Raw genomic sequence first — 14,526 nt, 5'->3', positions numbered from 1 at the left:
TCTCTAGCTCTCTCTCCTGAATTCTGACTCTACTGGAGACCAGCATGCAGGCATGTCCTTGAATTCAGTTCATTTTTTCTTAAGCATGCTTGTCTCATCTCCCCCATTTTAGTGGATGACATCTGTGTCTTGGAATCCGTGATGTTGGCCTTGCCTGCCTTCTTTCCTCTGCTGCCTGTATTCATTGAGTCACCAGGTATCTCCACTTCAGCTTAGATGTCACTTAACATGTTCTCACCTTGTGTTCTGCTAATACTTAATTTGGTGCCTTGTGAGGTCTCTACCAGCTCCGCTGGGAAGCCTCCTAACCAGTCTCCCAGTCACCAGTCTCTACCCAAGTAGTGTATCATCTGTATGGCTGTTTATGCCATCATAAAATAGCATAGCTGGTCATGACTTTCTCCTTTACAAAGTCAAAACACTAACTGAATATTAAAGCCAATACTGTATACTAGCAGTTACCAACCTTTTTGAGACCAGGGACAAGTTTCCTGGAAGACAGTTGTTCCACAGACTGGAAGTGGGGGGATGGTTTCAGTTTGATTCAAGTGCCTTACCTTTATTGTGCACTTTATTTCTGTAGTTATTACATCAGTTCTGCCTCAGATCACCAGGCATTAGATCCTGGAGGTTGGGGAACCCTGCTGCCTGTGACAGGACATAAACAGATCCTCCCAACGTTTCTAGCCCTGATTCTTCTCCACATTGCCTTTGCTTCTGTCCTAACATTGGCCATCCCCTGAATATGCATCTCTTGTTCATGTCTCCATGGCTTTGCACGTGTGATGTAGTTGAGCAGTTACTGGAAAGTGCTCTTATAGGTATAGTTCTTCAGCCGGTCTCAAGCTGGACTGACATGTCTCGACTCACCTTTGTCTTCAAAGATACACTAAATCGTAGTTATAATAGGTTTAAGAAAGTTGGCAGAATCATTTAGATGTGAAAGGAATGGTGGAATGGTTTGAAACGGGGGAATATTAGTGAAGCTGCCAAGATTTTAACCACGTTCAACGTTTGTGTGTTGGACGTTGTATTAGGTACTCAACTGGCTCTGTCTACAATGAGGGGAAAGTGTGAAAATGATGGTTTCCATAGTAGAGCGTTGCTTTATTTTGAACTTTTCTAGGTTGATGCATACTGTCCTTTTGAGGATTATCACTAGGATTTTCACATTAGATCAGTTATTCTTTTTATGTGAATTAAACCATGCTGAATTCTTAGATTTTGATTATATGCATGGATATATATGTATGTGTGTGTGTATATATATACACACAACAAAAATTCGAATATTTACAATGAGTCTAAGCAAAGATGATCAAGATATGGAGTATCATTGTTTCTGGAAAAATTTTTCTTAGGGATATTTAGTGTCGAAAATTTAAAATATTTACATTCTTTTTTAAACCTCTCCCATTACCTGTCCTTTATGATTTTTCTTGTCATTATCACCACTGGAGCATTTATCAAATTGATTTTTTCAGAGGAAGTCATATTTTGCTTAATGATGTATAAAAAATAGCTTCACAGATAGAGTGTAATTTATTTTTTTAAGTTAGACCACTTTGAAGGTGTACATAAAATAACTTGACAGGCCATTAGACACTCAAACTAGCTTCTCTCTAGGAAGATAAGGGATCCATCCACAATTTAGTATTGATACTTTGTCACGTTTATTTCAATAGAAAATGCTTATTAGATAGAAGGTGGCAAAGTTGCAAGCTTAACCAATACCAATTATATTCTTAACAAGAAAGCTTTAGAAACTCTTCAGATGTGGGCAGTGGGGTACAGGGCAGTGGATAAGGGTACGAGTGAGATGATCTGTAGTACCTTCCAGATGTTATATTTGGTGAAAAGCCACTGCACTACCTAAGAAAGGAAGAGAGCAACATGGTTAAAGTGGTCAGTGACCGCCACAAGCCTGCTGGTGATGGTCAGAGCAAGCTGGCTGAGGGTGGCATGGGTGGCCGGAAGTTGGTGAAGGAATAGCAAGAGATGGCCAGGGTATTGATCAAGGAAGTGGCTGTAGGACCACACGGTGCAGACAGAAGTGTTCTGGTGGCAAGTTGAACTTAGGTATTTAGGGATGAATGACTTGCCAAGTTAAGACTTGCCAAACAAGTCTGTTTAATCCAAGTTGAAGAAGCCCTTAAAACTCTGGAGTAGGAAGATAGGAAAATTAGCTGTTTAGAAGTTTATCACTCATTTTGGCCTTCATCAAAAAATTGTCTTGCTCCTTTCTTCAGTTCAGTCACTCAGTCATGTCTGACTCTTTGCGACCCCATGAACTGCAGCACGCCAGGCTTCCCTGTCCATCACCAACTCCCAGAGCTTGCTCAAACTCATGTCCATTGAGTTGGTGATGCCATCCAACCATCTCATCATCTGTCATCTCCTTCTCCTTCTGCCTTCAGTCTTTCTCAGCATCAGGGTCTTTTCCAATGAGTCAGTTCTTCGCATCAGGTGGCCAAAGTGTTGGAGCTTTTAGGACTGATTTCCTTTAGGATTGACTGGTTTGATGTCCTTGCGGTCCAAGGGACCCTCAAAGAGTCTTCTCCAAAATCACAGTTTAAAAGCATCAGTTCTCGGACGCTCAGGTTTTTTTTACGGTCCAACTCTCACATCCATACGTAGATTCTTAGGGTCATTCTGATCATCATATTAAGCCTCTCAAATAATTTGATATCCTTATATGCAGAAAATCCATTAAATTAATTGGAAAAAGCAGAACTGCCTTGTGAAAAGTTCTCTTGTTTGTTTCTAATCTCTGTGAAAATGCTTCCCGTTAAAGTTGTTCCAGTTCTTCAGCTACAGAGTGAAGAATAACTGGGATGCAGTGGCTTCCACTCTCCTCCCCTCTCCTCCTCCACCACCACCATGGGCACTAATACAACATCATTGTTTTGTTTGCTCGCCTCCGCAACAGTTCTCCTCCCTTTTCTTAAAATCCTCCATGCCGAGAGGACAATGCAGGGCTTTCTTTCTCGCAATAGGTGCTAATTGTGTTCTTAGTTGGGATCTTGCTGTCATAGCCACAATCACTGTGCCATTATACTGGGTGGCTGGGTCACAGAAGTCATTGTGCAGAGTAATGAATGCTGTTTAGTTGTGATGCGTTGTCGCCTGCATCTGTGGGTGAGAACACGCAATCACTGTAATCTGGTGAGTGATCAGACTGGTGTGACATAACATCATCTGTTAAGCAGGTGAGCAGTCAGAAAGAGCAGTTGGGTGTTGCTTTTTTCTTTAATATAGAATTGTTAATGAGAAACTTTGAAGGTATGAAACAAACTACATAGTGGGTGTTGCATCTTAACTGCTATTTCTCAGTGTATCTGGGGCTCAGTTTACATATCTGGTGGTTTAGGGCAAGGAATACCAGCTCTGCACATCTCTGCTCTGGGCAGGTTGGGAAGGACTCCTTAACCCCCAGAGAATTGCATGTTGGATAAGGGTCGTGACGTGTCAACCAGGAACGTGGCTTCCTGGCAGAGTCCAGTTCTTGAAAAGTGTGGATTCTGAAAACGGAATTGCTGAATGCAAATTCCTCAGCTAGTTCTTTCATCTTTATAGGGAACAGGTACTTCTGTAGTTGTTCATATGGGATGTACTATCTCTCAATAATTCTTGCCAAAGTAACAGGAAGCATTTTGCTCTTGTAAGTAACCTTGGTGATATTTTGCAAGGACCTCACCAGCCCTGGGATTGAAGCTCGTTAACTTTCTTGCCTGCCCACAGCCCACAGCTTCTTCTTTTCCACCCCACTGCTCCCCATTTTTGAACACTTTTCAGCTATTTGCTCATTAGCATCGCTCATTAAAAATGTCCTGGGGAGTGCATTTCAGAGCAGTCCTTTTCATACATGTTTCTTCAAGTTTTGTCAGATTTCCAGCAAATATAACCAAATTACTGCTCAAAGTGAAACTTAATTTAATTTATATTTTTTATGGAGGAGGGAAATATGTTAATTAGGACATGTGAGATAATGTACAGTTAGATCACCTGCCCATGCAGGTACATTCCTCCTTGTTCCCTGTTTGTTTAGTCGCTAAGTTGTGTCCGACTCTTCGTGACCCCATGGACTGTAGCCCACCCAGCTTCTTTGTCCGTGAGGTTTCCCAGGCAAGAATACCGGAGTGGGTTGCCATTTCCTTTCTTCCGTATTTTATAGTATTAAATTAATAATGTGTGTAATCCTACCTTTAAAAGTTGCATAAATAACATGTTCAGTGCAGAAAATTTGGAAAATATTTTTTTATGAAGAAAAAAATCCAACAGATTATCAATTATCTCTATGCCTGCTATCTAAAATAACTATCAGTAAGTTTTGGTGTATATACACCCTTGTGGTATTTTTATAGATCATTTTTCCATAAAATTTGTTTTGGCCTCAAGCCCATTCAGAAATGTGGTAGTCATTTTAAGTTTCTTCCATAATCCATGAACAAGTTTTCATAAAAATATTTTGATCAACATTTGTTAATAGTAAATGGATTGAAAATAAACCTTAGGACAAAACTATAGGACCATTAACAGTTAATATTAAAAGAACTGTTTCTGTAGTTATAAAGATAAATTGCTTTGAGTTTTTCTTTTGACCTTAACATTTTATATTATTAAAACATTTAAGTTTTTTTGTGCAGAAATAGAAAAACAGAAAACATTCATAATGAGGAAATTAAAGACAAATTTTCACTGTTATATAGACATACTGACTGTGAGCAAGGTGCTCCCGATTGATTTGTTCTTCATGGTGGTAGAAATAGGACCCTTATTCACAAATAGCCCGTTTTTACATATTTTTCCCTAAGAGAAATGAGAGGCAGTTAAGAGTGAAAAGTTGCTTTGTCTCTTTGTTTTTTTTTAACCTCTTCCCTTTCTCTCTGACCAGTCCACGTTTGCTTCTGTATGGCTAACTGCTGCTGTTTATTTTCTGCTTCTGTGACAGCCAGCCGATGGCGAAGTCTCTTCCCTTCAAATGTCTCACTGGCTTTTCCTTATAGTCCTGTGGCGAGACTCAGCCCTTATAGCAATGGCATTAATACTCCCAGCTTCTCTAAAACCTCAAATAAAGCAATACTAACACCTGAAAGAACAGGTAATATTTCAACTTCTTGATTAGCTGCTTACTTTGTGAATCGGTCACCAAACACAGCTTAAAAAATAATCCACCTTTCATTGCAAAGCTTGAGGGTAATTTTATCATGATGGGGAGTTTGCTGCATATCTACTTTGTACGAAAAAGGCTAGCATTAATTTATACTTTAATATCATTAATCTGCTCTTCATTTTGTATAGCAGGCAGCTTTACCTCCTTATCAAATGTGTATATTACATATATGTATTTCCAAATGTGCTTTTAAAATTAAATGTCGAACAAAATAGAGGTACTTTCATAATGGTTGAAGATTATAAGACTTTTATATCTTGTTTAAAAACTTTTTGATCACTTTTTAAGTCAGGGTTATATAGAAAGAATAGTCATAGTAGCTTTATATGTGATGGCCATCTCAACAGTTCCTTCATTGTTTGAGCACTGGTGTGATTCCATTCTTATAATTTTCTCTCTTGGGTCCTTTCTTCCTTGGTTGTCTTATCTCAAGTCACTGCTTACTTTCATGAGTGACTTCTAGTCTCCTGTGAGGACTCTATCATCACAGATAGAGTGGTCAAGGTTTATGAAGGTTTTGTGTGTGCTTTTGTGTGGACATGTGCCTTTTATGTATGATATTCTTATCCATGTCTGGCACTGCTGTTTGCACCTGTTTAAAAAATGTACCAGATTAAAATTTATTTTAAAATATATAATCCATTATTACCAGCAACAAGCATGTCTGATTATTAATTGGAAGTGTACAGCATGTGCCTCTTAATGCCTGTAGGCATATAGTTAAGCTAATAGGATGCAGGTTTAGCATGATTGATTTTTCTTGTCTTATGGTGGTAAACAATACACGTAACGTGAAATCTACTGAAATCTACCTTCTTGACAGTTTTTGTAGTGTACAGCAGAGAGTGGTTTTCGAACTATAAACACTCACTTTGAAACCAGAAGATGAGTGGTTTTGTGCATGTGAATTACAGACACGTGAGAACACGCATATTGTCTTGCCATTGTCTTGTCACAGTGGTGTGCTGGCCGTTTTTTTTTTTTTTGGTGACTTATGAAAACAGGAAAAATACAGAGGAGTCTCTTTTTTTTTCTGTTTTTATATATCTATCAGCCACTCTGTGTCCTTGGATTGGAGAATGCCTTGATTTGCTGACTGTTGATGTATAAACTGTAAAGCACTTACAGATATCAGTTCTTTAGAGTTAATAACAAACGTGCTTCCTTATTTTTAGGTTACACATCCAGGGGCTCCCCTCTGAGTCCCCAGTCATCCATAGACAGTGAGCTGAGTACTTCTGAGCTGGAAGACGATTCTATCTCCATGGGATACAAGTTACAGGACCTCACAGATGTTCAGATCATGGCTCGTCTGCAAGAAGAAAGTATGTTCCTCTTTGTAAACTAGAAAACGTCTTACACTAGAGGCTTCTACTTGAAATCTAAGATTTCAGGCATTTCTCCCCCAGTTAATGGGCAAACAGTTCTATTCTTTCTCTTATACCATCCTACTCTGGAGGTAGAGCAATTAAGTGCTTCTCAGTCTCATGACCATTGTAAAATATTGAGATGTACTCCAGCCAAAATACATGGATGTAAAAACATTGCCAGTATAGCCACTGTGGAAACAGTTCGCCAGTTTCTTAGAGTAACTGCCATTTCTATAAGGCCCAGCACATTGTATTCTGGGCATTTATCCTAGAACGATGGAAACTTGTGTTCAAAAACACAAAACATGTACATGAATGTTCATAGCAGCTTTATTTGTAATAATAAAAACCAGAATGATCTCTGATGTCCTTCAATAATAAGTGGTCCGTCAAGCTGGGATACCTCCATACTGTGGAGTACTACTCAGCGAGAAGAAAGAAGAAAGTCTGATAGACATACCATCTTGGGTGTATCTCCAGGGAATTATGCTGAGTGAAAAAGATGCCCCAGGTTGCATACTGTATAATTCCCTTTAGATAACATTTTGGAATGACATTTTAGAAATGGATGGCATAATAGTGGCTGTTGGGCTCAGGGACATGGGACACGATGTGGGCTCTCAGGAGGGAGGTGGGCATGGTTATAAGAGGGCAGCATGAGGGATTTGGGGAGCCTGTAGCAGTTTGGAGTGTGGTGGTAGTTATACCAGTCTACAGGTGATAAAATTGTATAGAATTTAATACGAACACATGTACATATATATAAATAATAGTGGGAAAATCTAAGTCTGATGGGTTTGTATCACTGCCAGTATTCTAGTTGTCCTTTTATGCTACGATTTTGCACAGTGATACCATCAAGGAAAGTGGGCAAAGTGAGTGTGCAGTTATCTTAATAAACAGTCCACTAAAAATGCCTTCTCAGATGCAAACTTTTTAATATAGAGAGTGGATAAACAACAAGAGCCTGCTGTGTAGCAGAGGGAACTATCTCAGTATCCTGAGATGAACCATAAAGAAAAAGAATCACTTTGCCATGCAGTAGAAATTAACAAAACATTGTAAGTTAACTATATTTCAATAAAAAACATACATTTCTCAAGATACATAATTATGGAAGAGGAGATAATTAGAAATGGGACAGTTTAGGGGATAATTGGAAATGGTTGTGCAATAAAGTTACAGCAAGTAATCTGAGAGTGAATGACTTCCATGGTATTAATGGTATCAAAAAGCAAAAGAAGATGTAGATCACAGAACTGGGCTAAGCTTATTTTGGAGTTAGCTTCTCAGGCCAACATAAATAGAAATAGCCAAGTATCATTTGAGCAAAAACAGTTTCCTGCTTTTAGAATTGAGCAAGGCTGCTATGAGAAACACTATGTTTCTTGTGCAGGATTAAATAAGATAACATTTTGAAAGGAAAAGTGATTATTTTATATTCTGTGACAGTAAACTGACAGTAACTCTTTCTAAAAAACAGGTAGCTGAGAGAGGAGATGTCAGCCTCAGGAGTTAAGTAGTCAGGCACAGGCCACTTTAAAAAAAGTTGTGAGTTGGCAGTGAGATAAATAAGTAGAGACTTGCAGGTTGACTATTTTTAGATGACTGTCATTGAGGATGACCCCAGAAACTACTGAAGTTTTGAAGTGTTAGCATGCTTTGAAAAAGGTAATATTAGTAACAAAAAGAACAAGAGAAGTGACCTTGTTAGGAAAATATTGTGCCTTAGGTTTTGAACTTTCCTTTGACTTTGAAAGCTGGGGTGGGGAGCAGAAGGAGCGCCTACATGGGCAGAGAGTTGATTCTTTGAATTGTCTTAACTCACAGTTAACTGCTCCTAATGATGAAGAATAGGTTTTCCTACGTACCCTTCCTAAGCATCTCTCCAGATTTCATCAGGAATTGCTTAGGGATATTGACAGACACTGATTGATGAACTGGAGCTGTGTATTTAATCATCCCTGGAATTAGGGCAGTTTTTTTTTTTCCCCCTAAAACAGGATAGTCTAGTATTAGCTGTCCGTTTGGTAGGTAAATGTGTCTATTTTCTTGGGTTTTAATAAACTAAGAGTAAGACAGCGGGTCTCCATTTGAATCGTGTGCTTGGCATGAATTTTCCTGCAATATTTGATGAACTAGAACTCAATAATTAAGCCAAACTGAAATGTCTCCTAAGGTAATAGTATTTCCTGTTGTTCTTACAGGTCTCAGGCAAGACTATGCTTCTACTTCAGCATCTGTGTCGAGACACAGCTCCAGTGTGTCACTGAATTCAGGAAAAAAAGGGACATGTAGTGATCAAGAATATGATCGATTCAGCCTGGAGGATGAGGAGGAATTTGATCATTTGCCACCACCTCAGCCCCGTCTTCCAAGATGTTCCCCTTTCCAAAGAGGAATACCCCATTCACAGACTTTCTCCAGCATTCGGGAGTGTAGGAGGAGCCCCAGTTCACAGTATTTTCCTTCAAATAATTACCAGCAGCAACAGTATTATTCACCTCAAGTCCAGACTCCAGATCAGCAGCCCAACAGGACCAATGGAGGAGGTAGGTTGTAGGCCGTTTTGGTATCTGATATGCTTAGATCTTTCCTATGTGGCCAAGAAATGGATTGTTTCTGAGGTGAACTTAAGTACAGCCTCAAGGCCTTACCAGTTCAGTTGATGTACACTTAAGTCTCTGATTGATCCGCTTTTGATTACGTGTCTCAGACTTAGAGATTTACAGCTTCAAGAAAACCTCTGTGATGTAACAGATGGAGTCAGAAATGGGAAGCATCTTTATGTTGCGCCTGGTATAAGTATAGTGCGGCAGGGTTGCGGGAGTTGAGGGGCTCGTGGAAGAGCTTCATAGAGTTGGAGGCACAGAGCTGCACCCTCCCTTGTCTTTCTCGAAACCCCGCGTCTCTCCCCACCTGCCTCTGGCTCAGAATGCTGGATGGTGAGCCTGGACGACGGTGCTTGGCGAGGCTGCTGCTTGTGCATGTGGAGACCTAGGGGATGCTGGAGTGTGCTTTCCCCTGACTTCTTGACATCTAGAGTTAGGTCTGCACAGCAGTGTGGATATGGAGGCTGAGGTTGTGTGTGCTAACAGCAAGGTGATGTGTCCTGATGTCAACACAGAGGGTTGGAATATATGTTATTCTCTTTTGTATTTTTTTTCTACCTCCCTCTTCATCATTTATCTTCCTTCCTCACTCCCAGGAGTTATAGATCATGACTTCCAAGAACTACATGGAGAATAATCATGTGATATTTTAGCCTGGTATGTTTTTACAATAACGATCAGTCCAACCCTCACACACAAATCCTGTAGCGTATGGAGAAACAAGCCATATTTATAGACTTATATTTTTGAATTATTATGTAGTACCATTTCTCACACCTGGGCCCAGAAATGATCATTTAAGCAAGTTATTTAAAAATGTTTCAAGGGCAGATACAAATTGTACTAGTCATCACCTGCCAGCATGTACGAAGTTTTTACTTTATCTTCCTCTGTACTTGTAATTTTCATGCTAATTGAGAGATCATTTGAACATATTTAAGGTTTAATAGTTAGAACTTATCTCTGTTTAATACTTTCAGATTTCAAATCTAAAAGAAAACTGTGGCAGGTAAAGTGACTGCCATTGATGATCAATTCATTAAAGCTCATAATATCAAAGACAGTAACTACCGGATCATTAAAACTGCGGGAGAGAGCACCCAGAGTTGTTCCCATGAAGGGTTTTTTTTTTTTTTTTTGTCATATCCTGCCTATCCAGTAGATGCTCCCTCTGCATCTTGATTAGTATTGTCAGTGGGATCATTTTTCCCCCTTAGAAAAGTGGTGTTAACTTACATTCAACACCATTATGAAAAGGATTAGGTTTATCTAAACCTGTGTTACGATGGTTCCTATTAGGAAAATGGAAACATATCTCAGGCTAGTGTCTGACTGTGGTAGTTTTATTTCTCTAAAAGGGCTGGTCTCTACATGCAAAGGAAATGGAAGATAACAGCAGTTCTCTGGATTGAACGTCTGGCTGATCAACTTGATGGCTGAGCACACAAGCTGTGAAGGCTGGTAGACGCTGAGTTGCCAGTCTGGCCTACCACTTACACCTTTCCCTGTCTTCCCATGTCTCTGAGTTTTCATTCATTTGGTTACAAAATGTAGATAAGTAACATCCCTTTCTTAGAAAACTCAGGTATCAAGTCATCTGATATAGGTTCTCCTTCGTGTAACATGTAATCCTTTAACCTAAGTTTTTATAAGGAATCAATGAAATGATGACTGTTTCTCCTGAAACAAAAATTGCTGACAAAGTTAAAAGTGCTAAAAAGTAAAGGTTGTATCCTCATCTCCCCTTTTTGTAAACTTTTACTAATATGGCGTAGATATCTGAACCTTCATTTGTTACCACAGTATTATTTAAACAAAATTGTAGAATAAGAGTTGTAACTTGGAAACTAATCTATCAATTATTTTTCTAAATTATTAAAATAATATAGATGGAAGAAAACAATTGTTATAATACTGATCTAATTTAATTAAAAATAAAACAGAAATGTGTGGTAATAACTATTTCCATAGCTCCTACCCTGCTTGGGTTCAAAAGGGATGGCTCTTCAAAGTCCTTGGAATATTTCTGGGGCTCATGGGATTAAAAGGAGCACTCAGTAGTCCCTCCTTACCTGTGACTTCGGTTACCCATGGTCATCTGCAGTCTGAAAATGTTAAATGGAAAATTCCAGAAATACAGAGTTGTAAGTTTTAAAGCGTGTGCTGTCCTGAGTACTGTGAGGAAATCTTGTGCCTTCCTGCTGTGTCCCAGGTGGGACACGCGTCCTCTCTCTGTCAGGTGTATCCAGGCTCTGCATGCTACCTGCCCATCAGTACCTGTGCAGGAGAAACTTCCTAAGGTTCATTGTGTGTGTTAGTCACTCAGTGGTGTCTGACTCTCTGCGACTCCATGACTGTAGCCCACCAGACTCCTCTGTCCATGGCATTCTCTAGGCAAGAATGCTGGAGTGGGTTGCCATTCCCTTCTCCAGGGGATCTTCCCAATACAGGGATTGAATCTGGGTCTCCTGCACTTCAGGCATATACTTTACCATCTGAGCCACCAGGGAAGCTTTATAAAGTTCAGTACTATGTATTAATACTATTGATGGATTCAGGCATTCCTGAGGGTCTTGAAACGTATCACCTGCTGTTAAGAAAGGGAGGGACTACTGTATTTTGAGTAGTTTGCTAAGTATGATAAATGATTAAATCTTACAAAACATTTGCTAACTGTAATTTTTAGGATTTGGCGGGGGAGGAGGGTGATCAGTGACATGTTGGTATTATCCTGAGGACCTGTATTGACGGGAAGGCTAGCTTTAGATGTTTGGTGGGTAACTGGCTGCTGCCTTTATTCCTTAATGGATCCCTAAAGATGGTAATAGAAGAAAAGATTGAGAAACAATGGTCTAGACTATAATCCCATTGAGAGTTGGAAACTCGCCTAACACACTGTATACCATGAGTGAGTGAAAGTTGCTCCGCAATGTCTGACTCTTTGCGACCCCATGCACTATATAGTCCATGAAATTTTCCAGGTCAGAATGGGGAGTGGGTAGCCGTTCCCTTCTCCAGGGACTCTTCACAATGCAGGGATCGAACCAGGTCTCCCACATTGCAGGCACATTCTTTACCAGCTGAGCCATAAGGGAAGCCCACTGTATAGCATAAATATGCGTTTATTCATTCATTCCATAAAATGAGGAATGGTGTCCAAGAGGAAGGACCAGCATGCTCACGGATGCAGGGACATGTGAAGTATTTGGAAACGCTGTGGTTCACTCTGGTTGGCGAGCAGGCTGTGAGGCAGGGGCAGCAGGAGGTGAGGGTGGAGAGGTCTGCAGGGACCACACCTTGGAAGGGTCTTTGCTCAGCCCAGGAGCTTGGGCTTTCAGAGGAAGGGGAAGGGGAGCGATTGGAGGGTTTTAGGAAGTGGCTGGAAGTCACCAGCTATATGGAAGGTGGGGAGGAACAGACGGTGCACAGAAACCTGTTAAGATGATTCTGTGAAAATGTGGATGACAGATCATGAGGTCTGTGCTAGGGTGGTAGAGGGAGATGTGTTAAATATTTACGAGGCAGAATTGACAGGACTTGGAGTTGAGGAGGAAGAAGGGAGGTGAAACTTGGAAGCTAACACCCCTTTCTAGATTAGGTGACTTCAGGGATCTAAGTGATGTAGATGGAGCTGTGTCTGTGTGAAGGAGAGAAAAAGGAATCAGGTTTGTCCTTGAATGGGTTTTTGCTTAGTATTCAAATATATCTGTTTTCTGAGCTTGAATGACCTGATATATATACATTGGCTTGGCGGGCGTGGTATTAATAAAGAGAAAACTGTCTACATTGTAGAGCTACAGTCTTGTGTGTGCATACATGCTAAGTTGCTTCGTGGCTGAATTAAAATTCATAGAGGTCTGTGTGTGGCTTACTCTCTGCTGCCTCTTGGTGGTAGAAGGTGTATTCAGCAAGAAAAAGAAAGGGAAGTGTCTGAAGTCTCCAGAGGTTTGGTGGCATACTCATGACCCTTAAAACTTTCCAGAAGTTAATGTGATCATGTTGATGTGATGAGTGGCTTTCTCAAAACATCTCAAGTTAGAATTTTAAAAATTTCTTCCTTTTTGATGTTCTACCAAAAGTTTCAGTAATAGTTGGTTTGACACCTCTAGGTGTTTTTTTAAACTAACATGTAACAATTTCTAGGGTTTGTTTTTTTTTTTAATGTTAATGGCTGTAAGATTATTGTCTAACCTCATTTTGATATAATTTTATCTAAGAACAGACAGCTAATTGACTAGCTAATCCCTCCCTTTTTTAAAGAAAAAATGCTTTCCATTAGCTGTTTGTTTGGTGGAGCCTTTCTGAAGATATTAAGTGTCTCCCTATACGAGGGGTAATCAGTTAGCTTCTTAGAGTTCATAACACGTATGATAATTTGTTTGTCATTGAACAAAATATGATTTCTCTTTGTATTTACTTTTGAAATCTAGTGTCTTAATCAGCATAAAAGTAGTGATTTTTTTTAACACAGTTAAATACTTTTCTAGACAAGCTCCGAAGAAGTATGCCTAACCTAGCTCGGATGCCAAGTACAACCACTATTAGTAGCAATGGGAGTTCTCCAGTCACCGTGCGGAATAGTCAGAGTTTTGACTCAAGCTTGCATGGAGCTGCAAATGGAATTTCAAGAATACAGTCTTGTAGTAAGTATGACAGACTTTTTGGTAATTTTCAGTTAGTTATAACACCATTAGGAAAATATCTTACTATTTCATTTTTCTTTCTTTCTATGAACACTACAGAGAAAGTTATCCTTTTGACTTTTATTTTGTATTTCACCATTAAGAAGTATTTTCACCGGTGCCTGTTAATAATTAGCAAATTATATGTTACCAATTAATAATTAGCAAATTGTATGTTAGCCTTTATACCTAAGGATAGAAGTAGAAGCCCTGAATGGTGATTGATCTCTTTACTCATCATACAAAAATGTTTTCTGTGTGGTCCTGCCTCTTTCTAGCTGTGCACTTGATATATTTACTCCGAGGAAAGCACAGCTATTCTGTCCAGCTCTTACTGTGGTCTTGTTTTGCATCAGTCCATAGCTTTCCCGGGGCAAATGAAGTTCTGTTTTAGTGTGACTGAAGAGTAGGATTTACCTACTTCATTGCAGTTTGCCCACAGTCTTTCATTCTCTGTATGTTTTACCCAGTGATGAGGAGCGTGGTGAGAGTACAGTCTAGCGTTCTTGTGTTCTCACTTTGTGTTGGGAAGTCTTGGCTCCAGGTTCCCTGCCCCCCATGAATGCTGCCTGTATGGGTTGCTGCTGCTGCTAAGTCACTTCAGTCATGTCCGACTCTGTGCGACCCCATAGATGGCAGCCTACCAGGCTCCCCCATCCCTGGGATTCTCCAGGCAAGAACACTGGCGT

At 39.9% G+C, this 14,526-nt stretch overlaps 1 protein-coding gene across 1 annotated transcript in view; it reads left to right on the top strand.

The window, feature by feature from the left end:
• Positions 1-14,526, top strand: part of SLAIN1 (SLAIN motif family, member 1) — a 37,266-nt gene that overhangs the window by 17,425 nt on the left and 5,315 nt on the right. The window contains exons 2-4 of the mRNA XM_010855127.1: positions 6,349-6,498; positions 8,751-9,095; positions 13,643-13,798. Coding sequence (XP_010853429.1) covers positions 6,349-6,498; positions 8,751-9,095; positions 13,643-13,798 — 651 coding nt within the window. The remainder of the gene's footprint in view (positions 1-6,348; positions 6,499-8,750; positions 9,096-13,642; positions 13,799-14,526) is intronic.

This window comes from Bison bison, unplaced genomic scaffold (genome assembly GCF_000754665.1).
Source record: "Bison bison bison isolate TAMUID 2011002044 unplaced genomic scaffold, Bison_UMD1.0 scf7180017864354, whole genome shotgun sequence".
Lineage (NCBI taxonomy): Eukaryota > Metazoa > Chordata > Mammalia > Artiodactyla > Bovidae > Bison > Bison bison.
The sequence above is the reverse complement of the archived record's forward strand: the minus strand, read 5'-3'. Positions and strand labels throughout refer to the sequence as shown.